We start from the raw sequence: 25,419 nt of genomic DNA, 5'->3' as shown, positions 1-25,419 counted from the left end.
AACCAAGCATGGTTTCAGCACAGGGTGGGGCAAGGGTTCCATAGCTTTTCAGGATATGCATGAAGGGGGTCCCCAAGGAAAAACGTTGGGAACCACTGCATTAGAGGATATCCCTGCATGGTGTAAGTCACTCATCTTTGGCATTCATTTTCTAAACTGAAGTTGATAATCAGAGATTTTAGGCAAAATCATAAGGTAATCTTTCCACTGACAATCATCTTTGGGCTTTAATTGACAGCAAGCTCACTTTGAACTTTGGGTGATTGCTGCATGGAAGTCTACCTTATTACCTTTACCATGAGCATTTAATGATGACTTCTCCCAGGAAAATGTTTAATTTTTGTTTAATTAAATCATTGCTCACATTCTCAGTTGACTGGCTGGTATGAGTCACTCGACTTTAATAATAAATCAAGACCACAGGCCATCATCAGACTGTATGGTCTTTGAGGGACAGCACTAACTGACCCTTGTTGATCTTGTTAATGAGTAAAGTCATGTTTACTTATTATCTTCCTTGTGTGGCACATTGTTGGATGGTAGTTGGATTCAGCCATTCCCAAAAAAACCTTAACAAGTAAATAAATAAATTACAGTTAGAATAAAGAATGTCAAAATATTGCCACATATCAGAAAATGTTCTAGAGTTACCTAAACATGAATGATTTATATTTTTAAGCTTGAGAAATGACATTACATGATGGAGCCACTGGATGCCAGATAGAGAACTACTTGATTTTTAGAGTAAATGTCATCTTGATATTAGTGAAGTAAATGACAAAACATTTAACTGATTAACAGGAAGCTGCTTGTATTCTTGTGGAAGACCAAATATGGCTATAATGGAAGAGGGTTGTAAGAAGTATTTTCCATATATTGTTGGCCCTGTGATGGACTGGTGATGAGTCCAGGGGGTACCCTGCCTCTTGTCTAGTAGTTGCTGGGATAGACTTCAGCCTCCTGCAACCCTGCATTGGAATAAGCAGGGGCATGGCCACCCCTGGCCACCATTTAGCTCCACTCATGATCTGACCACAGACACATGCTTTTATTCTTGCACCACTGCTGGAGGAAAGTATTTTCCAAAAACTAGAAGCAGGTTTGACAACGCCCTATATGCAGGTTAATTCTCTAATTAAGTTTTGGTGAAAGTTCAATAATCCATCAGAAATCTCCTTCCTCAAAGCTCCACCTCTATGCAGCGTCCGTGTAACTACCTAACTTTATTCTAACGCTTTGAACACCAAATTAGTTCTAGTCATTGACGCAGATAAATTTCCAACACCGTTTCATTTGGTCTCTCCTTATTGAAATTAATTTAATGCTCTTCTTTCAGTTTGATGAGTGAGAGTGATGCAATGTTACCTCATCTTTTTCTTTGTGGGTTTTGATTTGTTCTCACTGTGCTCATGTGCTGTGTACGTTACATATTAAATATAGTTAGTAAATAAAGTTATCATTGGCTTCGACAGTGGTCTTCCCTGTGTTCTGGTCCTGTAGGTAGTGTTGCATTTGACAGCATAATTTATCTTTGAACAAAGACTTGAACATTTCTTTGGAATCATACAGCTTGGAACTGTTGTCAGTGATATTTATCTGCTATATTCCAGTTTTTTACACAAATTATGCATCCTCTGAACCTGCCAGTGTTAGTTATGGAATACCACACAGATCTGGACTTGGAGTTTTTCTGTTCTTTCTTTAGATGCAATTTTTGGGAAACATCATCAAGAGTCATGGTCAATATTTCTGCTTTCATATTAATGATATTAAGCTCTAATTATGAAGCCTTGAGGAAACAAAATAGTTGCTGTAATAATTAAGCTTGTCTTGCACTTTTAAAGGCTTTGATGATTTGTAATTTAAATTCAGGAAAAAATGATGCATTAGCTTTTGAAACATTGGTCCATGCAGTTATCAAATCTAGGCTGGAGAATCAGCAAAAAAACACTTGTAACAAGATTTACTGAGTGATGAGTGGAATTCCAGATAAACCTTCAAATTCTTCACATCTTGTAAAAACGGAAGTCCTTATTTGTGCCCCTGACAGATTTCTCCCTGGAGTCTAAGCTGACTTGCCTGATTTATTAAGCCATTGGGGTAACTCTTGACCCTGTGCTGTCTTTGGATGCTCATATTAAATTGTGGGTTTGTTCTTGTTTTATCATTTAAAAAATATTGCCAAGCTAAGTCCACTTGTGTCACGATCTGAGATGGAGATTATCATTCATGCCTTCATTTCATCCCATCTTGGTAATTTTAATGCTATTGTCATATGTTTAAGTCAAAAATCTCTGCAATGTCTTCAGGTTGTCCAGAACATTGCTGCAATGCTTATAACAAATCTTTCAAGTATTCACGTGCCACCCATATATTAATCCATCTGTACTGGCTCCCAGTTAATTACAGAGTGTGTTTTAAAATTCTGGTTTCAAGAGCCCTAACTAATCAAGCACCAGTTGATATCAGTGATTTTTTGCAGCCTTATGTTTCCAGCAGGTGCTGCTGTGAAAACCAAGGGTGACAGAGCCTTTGCAACAGTGGCTCCCTCTCTATGGATCTCCCTCTCAACCTGAGATCTGCAGACTCAGTGATCCCTTTTAAAAGCAGCTAAAAATGCATCTTTTTAAACTTGCTTTTGCTTAGTTTTATTTGTTTTTATGTTTCCATTGTTGTTTTGTCTTTTATTCTAAAGCACTTTGTGATTTTTGTGTTGAAAGGTGCTATATAAATAAAAAGTACTTACTTTACTTAAAACTTCAAAACAATTTTGTCATTGTTTTAGCAATGCCAGTCAAAAATCAGTTATCAAAATGTGTGTATGCATATGTGCACATGTGTAAAAATTTCAAAATTGCAGATGAGAAATGATCTGTAGTTTAAGGACGTATAGTTGTTTGTTTTTGGAACTGATGGAGTTTTTTTTTTAATTAGTTTTTGTATTTATCAATAATATGGGGACATTTTTCAAATAAACTACTTAAACTTTAAAAGGAAGTCAAAAATTACTTTAAGTTGGTAATTTATAAGTTGGTATATTTATAATAATAATAATAATAATAATAATAATAACAATAACAATAATAATAATTGTTATTATTATTATTATTATTATCCCTCCTTCCCCTAAATAGCTCACATGATGGCAGTCTTTTTTCATTTCATTTATGCAACTTTACAGTTAAAATAACTGAAGGATACTGTCCACAGTATCTTGTTAAAGTATTCACCACCCCTTGCCATTTCCCCCCTATTATTTAGCCTAACAAAAAACAAGTCTTTAAACCCATATAACTTTAAATATTGTTCATTCTTATCATTAGATATGATCCATTGGAGCATGCTTTAAATTAATGTCCCCACAGACAACAGGAAGGATTGCACATTACAGAACTAAATAACAATTAAGGACTTCCTAAAATATTCATTATTTTGCACTTCACAACAAATATAAATGTTTTCTTTAAGAAGCCATAAAGTCTGTTATAAAAATGTTAAATGAAACAAAGGCAACAACTAGTTTTTGGCCACCAGATTAGCTCCTTCAGGATTACATCTGTGCTCTGTAAAAGATGTATATGTTGTCTGTCCATAGGATAAGGTTTTATTAATGTGTGGACAGAGAAATATAATTGCTTTTAAGAGAAAAATGATGTCTCATCTCTGTTGATGATCCTAGGGGACCCATTTCCAGGTCCCAGTGGCCTCCCTAATCCAGCAATGGTATTTATTGCTTTCTGAGAAGATGACTTCAGCTTCTCCCCAATCCATACTTTTTCTTTTTAAGGCTGGATATGATGCTATGATGAGATGAAGCTGATTTTAAATGTTATTGTTCTTCTTTTACTTTTGCCCATGTGTGTCTTGCTATTGTTTTGTCTTTTCATTCTTCCCTGTTTGCTTCTCCATGTGTCAAAGGTTCTTTCTGTTTCCTCAGTGTATGTTTTGTTGCATGATGGGCAGGATATTTCATGACGTGTTATCACACACCTGAGATGCCATCTTACGCAAGTTGCCAGGGGGAGTGGTCATCCTTCGCTGTCTGGCAAACGTGAATAAAAATAGATGACAGAACACATCACAGTAACAACACATGACCCTTCTGCCAAAGGCTGCAAGGAGTAGCTGATTTAAAGCACCAGTCAAAAGTTTTTTATTTTTTTAACTTGTTCTGTCCAGCATTGCAACAAGCAGAATGATTGTCTGGCTGCTGTGTTGAACTGAACAAATTTACTTTGCCAAGGGAAGCTATATGGGTATAAAGTTCCTCTTGATTATCAGATTTATTTATTTAAATCTTATTTATTTGTTTTTAGATGTAATATTGCTGGACAGAAAAATCAGAAGAATAGTGAAGAGCAGTAAAAACTAAAGTAGAAAAAAGAAAGAGGAGACAAAGATTCAACAGATAGAAGGCAACAATGCTTCAGTCCAAACCATATCCAGACAACCAAATCCTACACCTGAAGAGAAACAGGACAGAGGATTTCCTACAGCTTTTACAGGTAACAAAAACTCCAAAAAACAAACGAATCACAGATGTATTACAACAACAACCAAAGTACCAGAAACACACACACGCACACACACACACACACACACACACACACACACACACACACACACACACACACACACACACACACACACACACACACACACACACACACACACATATATAATAATAATAATAATAATAATAATAAATCTTTATTTGTATAGCACTTTTAAAAACAGAGTTTACAAAGTGCTGGACATCACACAGCAGAAAACAATGACAAGACACATACAAGAGTACAGCATGAAAATTAAATAGATAAAATATTATAATATTATAAAATTATAAAAAGGCCAATCGATAAAGGTGCGCTTTAAGAAGTGATTTAAAAGATGACACTGATGGTGCCAGCCTTATCTCCTCAGGCAGGCCATTCCAGAGTCGAGGGGCCCGGACAGAAAAGCTCGGTCACCTTTGGTCTTTAGTTTCGACCCCGGAACAGCCAAAAGAGACCTGATGAGGATCTAAGGCTGCGTGGAGGCTCGTAGGGTGTCAGTAAGTCCGTAATGTAGCTGGGTGCCAACCCTAAACGAGCTTTAAAAGTAATCAGTAAAACCTTAAAATCACAGGGAGCCAGTGCAGCGAGGCTAAAACAGGGGTAATATGTTGTCTTTTATTGCCACCAATGAGAAGCCTAGCTGCTGCGTTTTGAACAAGTTGGAGGCGCGAGAGGGATTTATTTTCGAGACCGGAGAGGAGGGAGTTGCAGTAATCAAGTCTGGAGAAGATGAGTGCATTGATGACTTTTTCTAGATCAGGTCGGGAGAGTACAGGTTTGATTTTATTGATTGTGCGCAGGTGAAGGAAACAGGACTGGATGACTTTATTAATGTGAAGGTGAAAATTAAAAGTGGAATCAAATGTTACACCTAGGTTTCTGGCAGAGGGTGTGATGTTAGTGGAAAGAGGATAGGTTAATGATGGATAAAATGCTGGGCCCAACAGTATTAAAAACATCTTTGAGGAATTTGGTGGGTATGACATCACGACTGCACGTGGTTGTTTTCATGTGAGATAAAACATCAGCTAAAGAGGAGAGAGATAAAGGAGTAAAATTAGTAAAACGATTAAAACACTCTGGAAATTCTCTACTTACGGTGATGGTGTGATTCGGAGCAATTATTTGATTTCTTATGTCATTGACCTTTTTAACAAAGTGATTTAAAAACAGTTCACACAGTTCTGTGGAAGCATCATTGAAATGACAGGGCTTAGGGTTGCTGATTGAGTCTAAAACCTTAAATAAAACTCTAGGATTGGAATGATTTTGTGTGATGATGTTAGAATAAAAAGCTGTCCTCGCTTCTTTGACTGCTTGTTGATAGGATTTAAGACTTTCTTTCCAAGTGATATAAAATACATTTAGCCTGGACTTTTTCCATCTTCTCTCATTTTGCCTACAAATCCTTTTCAACAATTGGGTGTGTTCATTGAGCCAAGGTTGGGAAATTAAGTTAGGCTTTCTTTCTTTAAAAGGAGCAACAATATTTAAAATGGAATTTGAGACTTGATAAAAAGAAGAGACCAGCTCTTCCAGGCTAAAATCTGTATTAAGAGCAGTCGAGGAGGCTGAGGTAAAAAGTTGAGAAAACCTAGAGGCACAGGATGAGTTAAAAACACGAGATCGGAAAGGTAAACCCTGGGAAATAGATTTATGAGATAAAATGACATTAAATACAACAGCTTTGTGATCAGACACACAGATATCCTTAGTAGAGAAATTTCCCGGGCTGAGACCAGAGGATAAAACCAAGTCCAGTGTATAACCTAAACAAAAGTAATTCTTAGTGTATAAACCCACTGGACAACTCAGCGACTGTGTCAGCATGCAGACTGTGAGGAATGAGGAGTGATCAGAGATGAGGGGTGGTGAGTGTGATCGTGTAAATGTGACCACGTCTCTACAGAGGCTGCAGGCAGACTAGGATGGCCCAGAGACTTAGGCGATCAGCAGCAATCCCTGAGCACAAACCCAAGCCACCCCACCACAAAGACAACCCAGGACCCACGCAGAAGGGGGCGGAGGAAGGCCCTAGCCAGAGCTTTCCACGGTCAGGCCCTGGCAGGCCAAGGTTGGCAGCTGGAAACCTAGCCCAGTATCGGACATCCAGGGGCCCTAATCCAGAAGGCCTGCACCCCCAAGACAACCACTCACATGGGGCAGCATCCACCCCAATGTTCCAGCCACACACCCAGGAATCAGGGCACCATTAACCATTCACCCCTTCCTCCCTTGCATATATATATATATATATATATTTATTTATTTATTTATTTTTTTGAGTGTGTCTATGTGTGTGTGTGCGTGTGTGTGTGTGTGTATGTGTGTGTGTGTTCGTTGAATCTCTAACATAAAAATACTTGAAATCCCATGTTTTGGAGTAATCTGAAATTAGTTGTTGATTTGATCTAGATCTAATTAGTTCTAAGATCTGAGATTAGGACATTGTCTGTTGTTTTTACAGACATTTTCTTAGAGCATACAGTCTGGTGGTAAGATGAGACCTGAGGCCAGGATACATAGGGCTACAGAGATGCGGCAGGTCCCAGCACACCAGGACTACATCTGTAACCCGGGAGATGGGAATGAAAGGGCTCTGACTTGGAGGCAGAGGTAGCTGTGGATATGATAGATTGTTCCATGGGAAACCAGTTTGGTAAATCAGTAGTCATTATTTTGGGATTCTTAAATACTTCTTTCATTTTCATTTCTCTTTAATTTAGCTGGATTAAACTAGTTCTTACTTGCATACACTTATTTTGTGGAACAGTTGGATACTTTAGACTTTAAGGACTTTTGATTTTCATAAATTTTATTCATGTAACCTAAAAGACAAATTCTGTGAACTGAAAACACACACAGCTGACGCGGGTGTCTGTATAAAATGATAAAAATAGTATAGATAGATAGATAGATAGATAGATAGATAGATAGATAGATAGATAGATAGATAGATAGATAGATAGATAGATAGATAGATAGATAGATAGATAGATAGATAGATAGATAGATAGATAGATAGATAGATAGATCCCTTCTGTTTGTTAGTCACACATTGTGCTACATGCACTCCCTCTTCTCTCCCTCCTTCCCTTCCTCCCAGCATCCTCAGTCCTCCCCCATCCATCCACCCCGTCTCCCATATCCCCAGGTGGTGCCGACGGCTGCGGGGCCCATTAGCGACAGAATTCCTGCCTCCAGCAGGCCATGCGTGTCCCGAGTGACACATTTTTGGACCGGCACCAAGAATCCAACCCTCCACAGACAGCTCACTTCCCTCTGCAGTCACCACAGTATCTGTGTGTATCTGTGTGTGCGCATTTATGTGTGTCTGAGAGAGAGAGGCCTTGCGTGCACAGCATGAGTCCCACAGGAAATGCTTGAAAGGCAGTATGGGACAGATTGGTGAAGGCACAGAATGGACTTGAATACTAAAAAGAAACTGCAAGATATTCCACAGCAGTGAGATCGTTTATTGATACGATGACTCTCCTGCCAGGTTTGGACATTTGTTATATTCATAACCTCCACAACAGTCCCCCACCATGCATCTGCATGTCTTACCATATAAACTCATTATAAGTATTCTGTTTTATTGAAAAGATTTAATTGGATTTAGCTGATGCACATTGTTGTTTGTTGATGCCTTTTGCCAGCTGATGCATGTGTACCAAGTTTTTTTTTTTTTTTTGTAAACACATCCTGCTCAGGGAAGAAAATTACTTCGGACTGAGAGTTTTATATATCTTACATTCATCAAGTACAGTGAAAGGTGTCACTGGCATGATAAGCTCATCTGAGATGATCTACTCATCAGATATTTGATGCTCAATCAAGATTCTTGTTAATCATGAGGAGGAGTGATTATGAAACGATGCATTATAAGTAAAGAAAGAGAAGTAAGCCCTTTTAGTATAGATATTATGAATGGATTCTTTCTTCATACTAATAGATAGTTAATTATGTACCTAATGACTCCTCACAAAGCGCTATATAATTAGTCTAGATGAGCCCAGAAAGTTCCTACTTGTTCTTACATGTTTAATGTTGGTGATTTCTCATTTCCAAATGGGAATGTGGATGACGGTAGTTTAACATCACCCACATTATCTATCTATCTATCTATCTATCTATCTATCTATCTATCTATCTATCTATCTATCTATCTATCTATCTATCTATCTATCTATCTATCTATCTATCTAAACACTTAATTATTCAGCAGCTTGTTAAAGTAAGTTTAATGCCTGTTTTTCATCTGCAGCAATAAAGAGACTTTCCAAATTCTATTAAACATAAACCAAGTTGTTCGCCGTCAATATGTTCTTTGAACTTGTGGAATTAATGTATTTAGAAGGAAAAGTCAACATTTTCCCTGCCATGAAAGGCAGCTTATAAAAAATGTGAAGGCATAAACAGGCAGGGCAGGTGTTGACGATGCAAATGAAACGGATGACAGATGGTGAGCCTCACGATTGCTCACTGTGCAGATAATGGATGGAGGTAATCAAATTCCTCAGAGGCTTTGGGACTTTCTTCAGAACTTTCCCATCAATTGCACCATCAAACGGCATCGTCGTCAAATATAGCCCCACTCTACCTCAAAGGAAGGGTTACAATAAAGTTACAAGGTTTTGTTTTCTAATATTGATGGGCAACTTTCCAGACTAATGTGAAAAATAGACTTCTGTTAATGATTGTGAAAATGGGCAAGGATAGTGGGTCCACACTCATCTGTGGCCAATCGAGAATAATATTTGAACCTTAAAGCAACTCTTATAAATAATGTATGTTCATGTGTGTGGCATAAATAGATACTAGGAAAGTTCAAATAATTATCTGTGAAGCTCCTATAGAAAAGCAACAATCAGTAGGCCAGGAAAACGAGTCTGCAGGCAATAGTCTGCCAGTTCAATCTGAGCAAAACTCTCCTTTCATGCTCTGTGATCAGCTTTTTCAGAGATTTATTCACTTGAGCTGTAAGCGTTGGTGGTTCAAAATGGAGGATCAGAAGAATGAGCATGTGATATATATCTTTCATATTCTCATTGGAGGGAAACGGACTGTAGTTGTGTAAATCCCCTCATCAATGTGGTGACAGCCATTTGATTTTCATATGGCCCAGTTTCAAGGTCAGTTTAATGGTCCATTTGTGTTTTGTGGTCGTCTTGCTTCAGTGGAAGCTTCAAAACAAAAAGGGTCAGGCAACATAGTAAATGTGTTTTTTATGATGAAAACATGTCATTAAAATGCACTCAGGCTTTCAACAAGCTTGTATTGCTGTACAGCTTACTCTTACATTGCATTGCTAAATTCAGTAAATTTACACTTTACTGTTGACTTTATTGTTATCAGGTTATAAGACTGAAAGTCTTGTACTGGACAAGGCTCGGAAATGCTAATCTCCACTCATGAAAAGCATTTTCCTGTCACAACTCTCAAGCACAGAATTATAGGCCTACTGCAACCACTCTCTTTCACACTTCCAACTAACAGATTGAAGTGTCACACATATGTCTGCACAGAAAGTGTAGGAGAAGCATCACACGGGCATGTTGTATGATCAAAATATAACATTTCAGGTGATTTGTCTCTTTTTTACTTGAATGTGATAATTGCTACTCAAAATCTCAGGAAAGTAAGATATATAAAGTATTATTTATCTGGGAAATAATTAAGTATTTTTAATATTCTTTTCATAAAATGCACAAAGCTGACAGCATCACATTCCTTGTTATAATGGTGGGGAAATTTTAGTGGGCGTAAAGGGGAACGCGACATTAGAGAAAACTCTGCAAAAACAACTTAAAACTCATTTCATAAAACACAAAAACATTTCAGGAAAAATTTTCCCAAGATAAAACAAATCAAAAGCACAGTATTTCACAAAATACAACACAAAAGAAAAAAACATCACAAAACAAATTACAAGAAAACACAAAGTACAATACTTCTCAAAATGCTACACAATAAATACAATAAACATTACAAAACAGAAAACACAACAAGATTTTACACAATGTTAAATCAAAAACACAATACTTCACACAGCACAACATTTCATTAACTACAACAAGAAAAGCAAAAGGACAAAAAACACTCTGGGAAACACGACAGCTTTCGTCTGTTTACCTGTTTTCTTTTTGCTTTTGTTGTTTTGTATTGTGTTGTTTGTAAAATGCACTTTTGGTTTGTTTTTCCTGAAAAACTGTGTTTTGTATATTGTTTTGTTTTGTTTTTGTGTATATGATGTCATTATATTTTTGTCCAGCATTGTTATGATTTGCATCCCAGGGCCACCGTAGGTGAAGTTGCAATATTTTTTTAGGATGAAATTGTAAGAACTCTGTTTATGTTCCTCCACAAGACCTAAATGAATCGGAAACCTGATATGAAATAAACATCGTTCACCAGCTTCCAGTGAACAAGTTTTCCTGTTCCTGCCCTACCAGATCAAGAGCACCCACACAGCCAAGTTAGTGTAATTAACTTTTACCAAACTCATTTGGATAATCTCTCCCTCAGTTACCTTAGCTTGTGCAAAACTCCCAATTAATTGTATCCCTAAAAAACATCACAAAACAACTCCATGTGAAATTTCTTAATGAATTCCTTTGTCTCTGGCTGGCACAGATGAGGCATGAGAAAGGCACATGTATGGTGAGCATATTAGTTAGGCGAGCCCATGTGATGGTGCCCGTTCATGGCTGACGGAGCATTGGTATCCTCGGGCATCTCTGCCAAGCTGCCAGTTTGTGCCGTCACACCTTGCTGCCTTTAAAGATTGCCCTGCAGAGACGGGGAGGGGTACGGAGGGCCTCGCGTTTTTAACGGCGCACAGTCTGGCAGCCCAGGAGGGTTTACGACTCAGGATCGGTGCCAAGAACTGCCCACCAGAGAGAAGGGGGTGGGGGATGCAAGAAGATATGGGTGTAGAACACACACACACACACACACATAAAATCAGACACATTCCCATAAGGTATGTGTGTATGAATATACTGTATGTGTGTTCATGAACTCTTCTCTACATTAATGTGTGTGTAAGCGGACACAGCTGAGACCAATAGAGGGGAGTGTATCCAGCAAAACTATATGTCAAGTCAATTCATCAAGCATGCTGTATGATTTATAAAAGAAAAAGAAAAAGAGAGTGCACATATAATATAGCCCTAACACCTTACACACACGCACACACACTTTGCCTTTTCTCTGTAATCCACACAAATGGCAGTGGATGGCAGAATGTAAATGAGCTGGTTATTACACAGCAACGTTCATCAAGCTGAGCTGGAAAGACTTCAATGGCCCTGATGAATATGCATGCAAATTTGTTAATTAAGTTAATTATTCTGCTGAAAATTCATTTGTCTTCCCAAGGACATTTCTGCGATGATTTTAACATGTTTCCACCATTAGTCATGCACGGTGCTATTGAAAATCACTTCTGTTCACCTTTTGGAAAGTTGCGACCAAAAAACGGAGATTGAACACCTACAAATGAGGAAGAGGAGGGACGAGGCTAGTGGAGGACAACATATCAGGGCCGTGGAGTGTGGTCAAAAGTAGACGGCAGCTGGTGCAGCCTGAGGATAAGCAAGGGCAATCCAAAAAGCAGGGTCTGTAGGATATTAGCTCAGTGGGTAGAGCATTTAATAGTCAGTGCCAGGTCCTGAGGTCCAGTTCCTATCAGGATCTTCCAAGAAAAAAATGTTTTCAGTCTTTGTAATAAAAAACTACTTTGAACAATGACGTATGCCAATGGCTTAAGATGTATATTTTCAGTGTGGACAGAATTATGACATTTGTTTAAGAGTCAAGGCCTAATTTATTAACAAACTGAATGGTAGAACTAAGAAGTTTAAAATTAAATTTGTTTGTAAAAAATATCAAATAACAGCAACGTAACAAAATAATAAAATAAATGTTGTCCCCTTTTATCACAAACAACAAAATAAATAAAGTCAATTGTGCAAATTAGCTAAACAAAAGTAAAACCTACTATTTGTGGCTCTCATTCACATTCTTTGGCTTTTTGTCCACAAACCCTCTGCAAGAATAATATCGATCTCATCACGCTGGTATTGAACGATACAGATACTAGCCTTGGTATAGATACTATCGATATTTGGAGTGATCCGCCCAGTCCTACTAAAAAACTCTGTAATGAGAAACAGGTTGTGGTTCCTGCCTGTTCTGGCAAAAGATTTAAGAAGATGGTTTTTAACTTTTATTATTATTATTTTTTTTTTGTATATTATTATTATTTCACTTTAAAGAAATGGCCAATATGTGGTGTATATTTTATATTGCTGACTGTTTATCCAGTATTATCTACTCCAGAAAATCCAACGCATGAGCAGAGTGCTTGATGCAAAAGAAATTCTCCAAGATTCTCCAATAGTTGCATCACAGGATTTGCAGTTAACTGTCAAGAGTAAATGTCCGTGTACGCACAAGGAGCAGAGCATGTGTTGTGCCAGAAAAAACACCAGGACCAGGATTTTGGAATAACACCCTCAGCACTGACACAGTCAAGCATCCTTGTCAAGTTGGGATTGATGTGCTGTTATTGCTGCTTTCTGTTTGGTTTGTAAGATCATAACTAACTGACCTCTGTGCCACCAACAAAGCTAGTCACAGAGCTGAATCAACATGTGTGTGAAGGAAAGCCAGCACACTAGAATATTTAACTCTAAATATTTTTATAGAAGTTTAAAGTAGATTTGTTTGATTTAAGCCAAAGCCTTTTTCTTAAATAAAGAACCTCACACCTGCTATAAAGTAAAGTGGAAATGTTATTGTTTGGATGCCTAACATGTCAGCTTCCTTTCATTTATTAAATTATAAATTCTCCACCTAATCACTGACCTACCACGATGAAGTAGCACCAATCCATATATTATATCAGGATGGTTAATGGACTGTACTTATATTGAGCTTTTCTAGTCATGTTGAACATTGCTTTAACACTACATGTCACATTTACACACACACTCATATAGCATCTCTATTGTTATAAACCAAGTGCTTTTTCCTATCACACACATTATACCCCTGACAGACACATCGGGAGGCAACATGGGGTTCAGTGTCTTGCCCAAGGACCTTGGACATGCAGTCAGGGGACTCCTGGAATCGATCCACCGACTGGTTGGCAGACAACTGCTATTCCTCCTGTGCTACAGACGCCCCCAATTTTCATGTATTCAAATAAATACATGAAAAATGACAAGTCTTGTTATTCATATCCCAGGTACATGGTGTTTAGAGTACCAGATTTCAGAACATGTCCACAGATGTGTGTAATATTTAGTCAGCCAGTATGACCTTTAACAGCACAGTATGTTCAGAAACCTGGAGACATTGTTTACATGTTTCTGTGTGATATAATATGTTGAAATACTCAATCTCATGTATCGAGGATTTTCAAAACCAGGATATCTTAAAGCAGGACAAAATATTTATATTTCCATAACATAACTGAGTTGCTCCACCATAGGAATCATAACTAGGACACTATAACATGCAGTGAATTAGTGCTTGGAGATGAGATTACTCCCTGTTTAAACATTTAAGCTAGAATGTGAACATGGGCAAGGCATTTTTTTAATGAAGTGGCATAATGTGAACATACCAAACATGAACTTTTGTTAAAAAAACAACCTTATTGTATTTTCATACTTTCATACTTTAGTACTTACACAGCTGTTACTTGAACACTGTGACCCCAGGTAACATGACATTGTCTACATATGTGTCTACAGTCCTTTAGTCCTTTTTTTATATGGACACAATCATCTACAACACCATAAATTTGCAAAATGAAATAGAATACAGGTATATTATTATTAAAAAAAAAAAAGTTACAAAGTAAAAGAAGTTTGGACACAAAAGAAGCCAGATGGGCAAAAAATTTGAGAAAAACATCAGGTAGCGCTGTTTGATACATTAAATGGCCAGTTTTAAAGAGGCAGCAAGGCTTCGTCTGAATATCCAGATGTTTGATTTGTTAATTAAGTCTCCATGGTAGTTAATCACTAGTTTTTTCCAATCTGAAAACAGCAGGTAAGTAAAGGAAGATGACCCTTATAAAATAGAGATCTGATAGTCTCTGATATGCAGAGACAGGCTGCATTTGTTCTTTATAGTTAATTATTGATGAAACAACAGGAGCCCAAAAAGTTTGTTAAGTATAAACTTTACATGAAATCCACAACATAAATAACTTTTTCAACTTTATGTAAGAATTTATCCTTATTTTTACTATTATTATTTTGTATTATAATGCATCTGTTTCTTTATTCATTAGGTTAAAATAAAAAAAGTTAAACTGATGAGAATCAATCACATGGGCCAGCTGCTTTAGGCTGGTACCAGATTCCCTCTAGTGGAAAGCCGTAGTATTGCAGTGGAAATAATCAGACTATTATGTAGCATGAAAGATGGAAAATCCTCAAATATATTCTTAAAAGAATAGATTTGAAATCATTGCATTTTGCTGAATTCATAATTATTATTTTTTTTGCAATAATGATAATAGTATGTGTGTAATAAAGAGTGGATTTACACCTTTTCTCTTTAAATTTTTATTTTACATGAGAATTATTATGATTAGGATCTGGGAATTATATACTTTAGTGAATTGTCAAACCTTTAAGCTTGTGACATACAAGACCTAAGTCATCTGTGTTTGATCACCAAAGCAGTTGTTTGTAATGTTAAGGCTGACACACTCAATCAATTTGCACATACTTCCATGACACTCCAGATTAGCAAGTAATAAGACTTTATTAGCATTATGTACAAAGTACACACATTTACAAATCTGAAATTCATCAATTAAATTCACATATGGTTAGAGTAATTATCGTTATAGATAACTGAAATTAAGACGGGTGAGATATGGATGTAAAAGAGGAGGGAGGTTTGCCCTGGAGAAAAGATGAGCATGGAGGGAATGTTAAGGCCAGGGATGGCTGTAATACAGACTACATAAGAAAACAACAACAGCTGTTTTGCTCATGGCTAAAAAACAGGATTGAACAACAACAACATCATTTGCTGAGAAAATGATCTGGGAAAAGAAAGTGTTTTTATTCAAAGAAAAAATATGTGACACCTTAGATTGTTGCCTATAAGAGTTCTATAAGGTAAAGTGTATTTGGTCTTTTCTCTCCAGGATAAGAAGTTATTTTATTGTTTTTTGCATAGTTTTCTACTATTTTTTGCTACAAGCTGGTGTTACACAATAAGGTAAGATATGATCTGTCAGAGTTCCTGTAATTATTAAAATGGTTTCATTATAGGAAGCAGAAGTGGAATACTTTAATACTCACTTGTGAACAAATGAAATGTTATATAATGCTCATTATTGTGCCTGACCTTAAATATGATTTTACATCGCTTGGGCATCAATATTTTTCTGTTACCACACAAACAGACCTCATACAGATCTGCACTAAGCTCTCTGCCACTGCCTGCCAAAGTAGGTGTGAGTACACCCGCGACAGCTCTGTCCTTGACTTGTATCCACTCAATGAAGCGTGCTAGATGGTTTAGTTAATTAAGCTTAATCTTGCCCCAGAGATATGAATGCTGTTACAGAGGCCCTTTGAGCTGTCCCTGTACACTCCTCTCTGTACCCCCTCTAGAGACATCAGGCTCCTGCTACTCAGCCTTTTTTAAGTACTGATGGCCTTCTTGAGAAACATGTTACATACAAAGTTAAAAGATATGCTCTGAGGAAAAAGGGGGAATTATTCTTGTAATCATTTAAATATTCTAATGATTGAAAATAAAATTTCCACTGATAACTGCAAACTAAAATTACAGGACCTTGCTGTCTATTTTTTACTTTCTGCTGCATTATTTTAAAAAAAATCACTTGAATAATTTGGGATTGGATAATATTAAACATGCATTACACAGAACTTCAAGACATCTGGAGCTTTAGATTCCACAAAGTATGGAGTTAGTGGGAAAAAATGTAACTTGCAACTTCTTAAAAAATGAGCAAAATAACTTTACACATATCAGACAGATTGGAACTGATCATAATTTGAAACATCGGCTAGTTTTAAACACAATTATTATCTAATCATTTCACAACATTGAACACTCTTCAGTAAATTTCAACAGTTCTTAGTATTTTTTTAAATGTATTACAAGGTATATTTTTGTAAATCTGATGGTCAAACAAAGGTGCATTTACAGGTTCAGCTGTCCTCTAACAGCGTAAAACTTAAGCTATCAAGACTTTGAGGTCAAAGCATAAGATCAAAACTATTAAAAGGTCATAAATCATTTATTATATTGTGAATGTTTTCCCTGAAAAACAACCCAACAAGAAAGTTTTACTAGCATCACTTCCATTTATTTTAACTCTCCCCTCTGGGTTGATTTGTTCAGCACAAAAGAAAAAAAATTACAATGTGATCCAAGTGTTGAGTTCAATTAAAAGTACAACTGAGAAACAAATACATGTGGAAATGTTTAACTGCCTTCATTCATGATTTAACAAAAAATTACCAGACATTTACTAAATTTCTTGTGTACTTGTTTTTCTGGCTCTGGTCTCTTCCTCTTTCTCATCAAATAAAAATGAAACAACCATCAAATTTCATCTGTGATGCTTCCTTTTTCCTCCCAGTCTGTTGCAACTGCTATGTGGTAAGTGACAAAAAACAGTAGATAAAAGAATCAGGAAGAACTCAAGACTCAAGAAGCTGAGAAGAGAATAACTTATGCATTTCAGTTTGTTAAACTTGACATCTGAAGATTAATAGATTTTATGCTGCAGCACAAGATCAATAGTTATTTTTCGTGTAGTCATTAATCTGGTTAAGAACATTAATTTTTATTTGTGATTTAGTTATGCCCTGAGACATATTTTAGCCTTAACTTCCACAAAGACCAAATAGTAAGCCAAGTGGACAGGGATCGGAAGACAGATATGATTCATTATTCATTACTTAGTGACATAAATTGCACAGATGTGTCACTTCTGACCCCATCTCTGTTTTGTGTTGAAGCGATACATGGCATTGGGAGGTGCCTCCTAAACCTTTGTGCTCCAAACATGTGAAACATGGGGCTCAGACAGGGGTACAAATGAGTTAGTGCAAATGTAACATACACTATATAGCGAATTACATGGGTCCATTCAACTCTGTACTCCACAGCCCTCACAACCATCAGAGACTCTACAAAGACATGGATATTGTGCGGAGCCAAACACAGAAAAAAACCAGCTGTTGCTCTTGAAATCGATTTGGAAGGCTGAAGGTAACTTTTCTCCCTGCACTGTTTGATTGTTATCCACATGTGTATATAACAGAATGTCACAATAATTAAAGGTATGACAAAAAAAAGCCAAAGCTCCACATTAAGATCAATGAACATCATGGTCAGGGATTCCATCCCAAATGTACAAAATTCCACATCACCAAAATCTATAACCCGACTATTCACAGCTAATTTAATGCTGGGGGCAGCAGATATCAGCCATATCGCAATGCTAGCCACAAGGACTCTGAATTTACTTGGGGTCTGTGCAGGGAGACATGAAGGCTGAACCACAGTGACATAACAATGCAAAGTCATGGCAGTGATGATCACCACATGACTGTTCAGACCCAGTAAAGCAAGTCCTCTTTTGATTCCACAGGCCCATTCTCCAAAGATCCATCCATGGAGCACATTGCAGGCAAAGAAGGGCAGAGTGGCAGTGAAGCAAAGGTTGGAAACAGTGAATTGCAGAAGTAAGACATCAGACGTGATCCTCCAAGCCCGTTCTCTCAGAAGAACCCACAGCATGAAGCTGTTGCCGGGCATGCTGATGCAGAAGATGAGGGTTAAGTACACAACAGCATAAAGCTGAAAGGCTGATGGCTCATTATAGGTATCTAAGGTTTCAGTGTCATTATGAAAAAAATTGTAGTCATAGTCGTCACTGCTGATGGACATTCTTCAATCCTTGAGGTTGTATGAAGAAATTTCAGTTGATCTGATGAGAAAATAAAATAATCAGTGAATTTCTTGGAATCACCTGTTTCACCTGTCAGATGGACAACAGTTAAAATCTGGAACTATAGTGGTTGTGAAATGCAAATGAAGAAATAATCTGTATGTCAATGAAAAAAGCATCAAGTTTCCTAAAAACATAATCATCTGTATGGAAGAATATTTTGCTTTAAACTGGTATGAATCATTATTCAATTTGCCTTTACAGATGTGCTTGTTAAGCACCAGCACACACCATCTACAGAGCCACCTTTTGAACTAGTTTCTACCAGATTACCATGATTTCTAAATGAATTTTACTTTTTTGAGATTCCAGAAAACACTAAGTTTCTTTTTTATTTTACCTCAGAACATATAAAATAAATCTCAGGCCCACAGCAGCATTTGTAGATCTTGGTTGTTTAGTGAATTACTTTTCTTTGCCTGATAGAGTTTCAATGGGCATTAATGAACGGTGATGAGCTCAGTTCATTCACAATTATTTTCATGTTTCATCGAGAGGTTAAAGAAAAAAAAAAGAAAATAAGAATGCACCTTTAATTCAGACTTTTAGATAAAACATTGCATTTAGACCCAGTGTTGACTCAAATTAATTTACCCTGCCGATGGAGGATATATTAACAAGAGTATCTCCAAAATGAAGTCAACATTATTTGATTTTTGTTTAGTTTTGACTCATATTTTCGTAATGCTAATCGACTTCACATTATTTTTGTATTTGGAACAAAGTGCCAGTGGAGATTAAACTTTCACCAAGTGTAGACATTTTTAAATCCAGGTTAAAAACATTTCTTTTCTCATGCGCCTATGCATGAAATCTGCACGGAAACTTTTAAACTTATCTTGCTTTTAATCATTTTAATGTAATTTATTATTTTATTGTGATTATGTGTTGATGCCTTTTACTATTTCTAAATATCTGTAATGCCTTTGTTTTATGTAAAGCACTTTGAATTGTCCTGTACATGAAATGGGCTATACAAATAAACTGCCTTGCCTATTTGAGTTAACTTTGTTCTACCATTAAACATTCTTGGGATTTGATTTTCACACAAAAACGAGTCACAGCATAAATAAATACATTAATATGGAGTAATGTCCTTTAACAAAAGAAATACTAAAGAACCTTACCGTGGGAATGTGCTGAGTCACTTTACCTGCTGCTCAGAATGACTGTGTTGTATCTTATTAATGCAACACAGCCTGTTGGTTTTATTTCACTCCAGGTGGGGGGACAAAAGACAAAAAAAAAACAAAAAAAAAAAACACTGTTGTCAGCAAATTTCAAGAACCATGTCCTGTGTGACATGTCGGAAGATTACATGAAAAACAGAAGTGAAAGCAGCTTGTTCAAACTTTAACTGCACTTTATTGTCTGATTTCAGCACAGCAGTAAAAAGCACTTATCATACAAACAGACATTTTTTAGCTGTTTGATACATAGGCATTTTATTCATAGGCAAAAAACCTGTGAAAATATCAGTCCACTACACTAAAGCAAACCCAGTTTTGACTTAATGTTAACCATCAGTCACTAATCTTATGTTACATCACTTGATGAAATCATCTCTGAAAGTCTGTTACATCCCCCAAGAGAGTGCTACATGATAATCACATAGGTGAGATGAGAATTTGTAATAATGCAATAGATTGTGTTTATTTTCAATGACAAAGAGTGAATATATCACAAGACTTGTAGAGGAGGATGATACGTGAGGTTGCACCAAATGAAATTAACATACAAAAATCAGGCCTACCTCCAAGGCTACTTTGAAAACTAAATAACAAAACAACCCTCAACAACTTCTTCTAAAACAATGCTTTACCACATCATGTATGTGGGTGGTACCAGCCACCAGCCTACTGTGTCTACTCGAGAATACCTACATGTAGAAATGTACAGGACACCCCAAATTAACCTCCCAGCACAGGCTTTGTAACATGTCATTAAAGTGCAGCAGCACAGGTAAAAAGGAGCAGAGAGGCAGCCTGTTTCCCAGATGTGCATTCGAGGATCGTGATCTGTGAAGACTAGAGATAACACTACTCTGCACGTAACAGTCTATGATCTGATTTCAGTTGTACTTCCATGTGAAATGACTTAAACTAGCTCATTGCTGAAGATGGAGTATACTGTAGAGCACTTTTGTTGACAGGCACAGTTCTGGTCATGCCTTTGACACACTTTAGCCACAGTTTGTCCAACACATAAATCACTAGTTACTTTTCTGAAAAAAGCCAACAACAAAACAAAGTTAGTAACAATGTCGAGAAGTAAGCAAGTACAGGTAAACTTTTTGCTTACAAATACAGAGTGACAGGCTTGTTGGAGTTGTGCTATGAATGAGAAAAAATACACATAATCAAACAGCATCACAGGGAAAAAGACAGCATCAGATGATGTCAGTATAAATAGTACTGTGTGACTTTATTTTTCATTAAAAAAATACAGATAAAAATGACAAAACCACACAACCCTCTGCAACAATTAATGTACTCTACTGATGCTTTAAGAATTAGCATATATCTCAGTAATACTGAAAAATTATTATAAAAATTTTAACATGATGTGTTGCATTTAATGATGGGAATTTTGGCTCGTCTTAGTAATCCAGATCATTAGCCTCAGCTGAGTAGTAAGAGCCAACTCCTCAACTCCCTTATGGCTCCCTTTTTAGTTGTTGTAATTTGGCAATGATTGTCCTTAGTATCTGTGTGTACATATACATGTATGCATATGTATAATTATTATATTATATATAATTTATCATACTAAACCTGAAACATGAATGTAAACCATTATTACATACTGAGTCACGTCAGATGTTTATTTTTCTATTTATATTCAGTTAAGAGATGTGTGTGTGTGTATATGTGTGTATGTATATATATATATATATATATATATATATATATATATATATATATATATATATATATATATATATATATAGCACTTGTTTTTATTGTGTAAAGCACTTTTAACTTCATTTTATTTTATTTGCAACTAAAGTTTGAAAGCTTCAATCTCAGCAATTATGTGTTTCATTTAAAAAGAAAAATATATAGTCCATCTGTTCCTGACGCATAAATGCCAGCATGATGACACCGTAATGACCATCATGCATCATTCATCCATTTACATCGCTTCAAAATGATAGTTTTATCTCACAAATTCTACATTTTTCCTTCCTTTGTGCTGTCTGTGTTATCAAAATGTAGCTAGATGCTACTAGGTTTATTTATCTGTCTGATTACTCCTTCCGTCTCTGGGCCATATTCTGCACACAGACTATAATGATGTTTCTGATGGACTGCAGCCTCTCTGATTGTCCTTGTCTGTTATCCCATCTGACTAGTTGCATGACATCAACACAATATATAAATGAGGGAAAAACATGCAAACATTGTACTATTGGGGTAAATAAATTGTAATATTTTACAATATTTTATTTTATTTATTTTTTTGTTTGTTTTTTTTTTTTTTTTGTTGTTGTTTTTTTAAGGACCTACCAGTATAGACAGTATAGACATTTTTATCTTTTTTTTTATTTGTTTCCTGCTTTTTCTACATCTTTCTGCATTGCACCACTAAATCAGGTCTGCTGCAGGTGTAACATAAGCATGTAAAAACAGTAATAAAAGTCCATGTGAAACACAATAACCTCAGTAGCTATAGATGTGTACATTAAACAAAGCATCAAGTCAAATAATTTGCTTAGATGTTTATTTGTAATTCATTTATAGCTTCAGTCCTGTTTCAGCTTATTACACAAAAGCATTTACAGAGTTAAGTCAGACTCATTAGGAAGTATATCAATACTGCTTGCTGAGTAGGTCATGTCTCTTTTAGGCTTGAAGAGAGTCCTTCATTGTGTATAAAAATCCACATTGCAGCAGTTCTGTCAAACGGACCGTCCATCACACACTACACAGATCAGCTGAAACATTTATATGGTCCACATGATGATCTAAGAGCTTTTAATTCTCCAATGCATACTTTGTTGTCCTTGGATTGAACACATTACAATGCAAAAACAGACTGCCTGTTGTCTGGTGACACAAATGCAATGAAAACAAACATATTAACACATTGTACTGATAACAATCCATCTTCTGTCTGAAGCATCTTGGTTGTGAAAAGGACTGTGGGTATTTGAGAAAGTTATGGATTTACAGAAGAATGCCTGAAATTTCTCAGAACAAAGTATTACATTCTTAAGGATCATTGACACTGGAACAGTCCTACATTTTAACGTGGCAGTCTATAAAGCAGCTTATGATAAAGTATCTAATGGTTTAATGATGAGGATCCATTCTTGACTGTGAGAAGCACCTGTTGTCTATGTGTTGTGCAATTCCAACATCACAGCTGAGGTTTGTGCTGTAAAAGCAATATTCTGATTAACAGAGATGTTCTGTCTGCTGCTATTCTGCCTGTTCTTCCAACAAACAGTCTCACAGGATAAAAGATGACAGAAATGTTTTCGCAACTTTTGTGAGAGCATATAGAGCAGCGGGTTTAAACAGCAGTGGGAGAAGGCAAGCATGCGACAAATATTGTAAGCAATGTCCAGTTGTTTTAGTGACTTGCAGGCTGTAGGTTCATAGAAAGACATAATCAAAAGTAAAATATTATAGGGTCCCCAGCAAATGAAGAATGCTGTAACAACACACAATACCATAGCTATGGCCCTTTGCTTATTTTTGTTTGAAGCCTTTAAAACTGTCTTAATAATGGCACAATTGAAGAAAATATTGATGGCAAATGGGAGGAAGAAAAGTAATGACAACTGAACATAATATCCTACATCAATGTCAGGAGAAGCATCACACACTAAATCACCAGACCAGTGATCCACCTTCATTTTCATGGCATCAATGAGCGATGTAACAAAACTAATGACCCAAGCAGCAGTACAGGCACCCATTGCACACTTCCTTTGCCTGAGATGGTTGTTCGGCCAGTTGTGCAGCACCACTATGATGAATCGATCTACAGTCATGGCAGTCAGTATAAAGACGCTGCTGTAGAGACCAAAAAAGTAAGCCCAAGTTATGAATTTGCATAAAAAGTCACTAAAGATCCAGTGGTGGAGGTGATAGGTGGCCCAAAATGGAAGCGTAAAAGTGAAGATCAAGTCAGAGCAGGCCAGGTTCAGTACGAAAACATTAGTGACATTTTTCAGGTTTTCATGGTTGACAAGAATGCGTATGAGGAGACTGTTTCCTATCACACTGATGATGAAGATCAAGATTAGGAAGACTCCATTAATGACTGAGAAGTCAAAAAAATCACAAAGATATTCAATCTCTTCACTGCTGTAGTTTTTCTCTTTGATCATGTTGTAATTGTCCTCCATTGTGATATTCCTAAGAATAAAAGTATGAAAACCAAAATAAAATCACAAATATCACAGCAATATGTCTGCATTCTTTCACTCATCTATAACTTCTAAAAAACATCTAAAATTTCAAAAACATTTTTAGAAAGGGAACAATTAAGTCTGCAGAGAGTAGATACACTAAATACTGCTCAGCTTACCTCAACCATCAGCCAGAAAGGGTTGTGATGAATTGCACAGTCCGAAACAGTTGAGATGTAGAAAAATGCACCAAAGTTCCCCTTTTTGTTTTCACATTTAGTCAGAAATGCTGCTTCACCAGAAACTATGATGAAAAAAGAGGTTTACGGGTTGCTGAAATTGAAAACAAAACTAAACACGAATAAAAAACTTACTTTTATAGTGTGTATTTTTATATGAAGATGCATTTTAATCATATTGAAACATATCTTATAAATGGCTAAACAGGCAAAGAAAATAATGTAGTTTTTCCAAAAATAATAACAAATTATTAGATATGAATCTTGTAATAAAAATCAAAGCATCTAATCTTTTTTTCTTCACTTAGATCAATGGCTCCCAAATTGGGGGACAGCCCCCCTAGAGGGGGCCCAGAGTTAGCAGCCAGGTTAAATAAAACTTTTTGCACTGCTAATAAAACATGGACGAATTTTTGAAATGATGATGAATCAATAAGAAGTGATTTCAACTACCAAAAAAAAGAAATAAAAAGAAAGAAAAGAAAAGAAAACATGAAGAGACATATCTTGACCTATGCTTGACCAGGTAATGGTCAAGTAACGGTCAATGGTGGTAATGAAGACAGACCACAGTGTTTTCTAGGTCTCAGAATATTAGCATCTGACAGTATGAAGCCACTTGGGGAATTCTCATCCTCAGTACCTGACATTATTGTTGTCGATGAAAAGGGGGCCCTGGAAGCAGAAAAACTTTGGAACCACTGACTTAGGCTGGGCTTACACCAGAAGACTTTTAAAAGATTTGCACAAGACTCTGAAAGACTACCAGCTCACACCTAACGACCGAGATGACGGGAGCGCGCTGTGACTCCAGCAAAACTCCTAAGATTTCCTAAAGATTTCCGTTTTTAGTCTGCGACCATGAAAATTTTGTTTTGGTGTGAGCCCAGCATTAGATAATCACAGTTATTGATGTGCATATGTTGCAAGCATCAAGGCCACAAAGAACACTTGGAAGCTCCCAAGTGTTAATGATGGTCTCTTGCATTTTCAGCATGCCTCTACTGTTAGCCAGAACTCCTCCAACACCGAGGTGGACTGATATATATATATTTTTTTTCTGTTCGTAATTATTCATGAATCCCCCCCACCCCCCACCCCCCCACCCCCGAAAAAAAAAACAAAAAAATGCAGAGAAATATGAGCTTTAAATGTTTTCCAGCTATTGCAGATGATATGATATTGCTATATGAGTAATGTTTTATAAAATTATGGAGATTTATTCAAAAA

At 36.5% G+C, this 25,419-nt stretch overlaps 2 protein-coding genes across 3 annotated transcripts; both read right to left on the bottom strand.

The window, feature by feature from the left end:
* Window positions 1-15,359: 15,359 nt before the first annotated feature.
* Window positions 15,360-19,811, bottom strand: LOC121643788 (atypical chemokine receptor 2-like). Its single transcript, XM_041991316.1, has 2 exons — window positions 19,716-19,811; window positions 15,360-18,567 (listed from the first exon to the last, which is right to left on the bottom strand). The coding sequence occupies exon 2, from the start codon at window positions 18,525-18,527 to the stop codon at window positions 17,523-17,525; it is 1,005 nt and encodes a 334-aa protein (XP_041847250.1). The 5' UTR covers window positions 18,528-18,567; window positions 19,716-19,811; the 3' UTR covers window positions 15,360-17,522.
* Window positions 19,812-22,008: 2,197 nt separating this feature from the next.
* LOC121643876 (chemokine XC receptor 1-like) lies at window positions 22,009-24,183 on the bottom strand. Of its 2 annotated transcripts, none has more exons than XM_041991465.1 (2): window positions 24,130-24,183; window positions 22,009-23,957 (listed from the first exon to the last, which is right to left on the bottom strand). In XM_041991465.1, exon 2 carries the CDS (start codon window positions 23,945-23,947, stop codon window positions 22,928-22,930), a length of 1,020 nt encoding a protein of 339 aa, XP_041847399.1. In that variant the 5' UTR covers window positions 23,948-23,957; window positions 24,130-24,183; the 3' UTR covers window positions 22,009-22,927. The 2 variants fall into 2 exon arrangements, with proteins under 2 accessions (XP_041847399.1, XP_041847400.1); XM_041991466.1 differs by lacking the exon at window positions 24,130-24,183 and having other exon boundaries at window positions 22,009-22,847; window positions 22,926-24,112.
* Window positions 24,184-25,419: the final 1,236 nt, after the last annotated feature.

This window comes from Melanotaenia boesemani, chromosome 8 (assembly GCF_017639745.1).
Source record: "Melanotaenia boesemani isolate fMelBoe1 chromosome 8, fMelBoe1.pri, whole genome shotgun sequence".
Lineage (NCBI taxonomy): Eukaryota > Metazoa > Chordata > Actinopteri > Atheriniformes > Melanotaeniidae > Melanotaenia > Melanotaenia boesemani.
The sequence above is the reverse complement of the archived record's forward strand: the minus strand, read 5'-3'. Positions and strand labels throughout refer to the sequence as shown.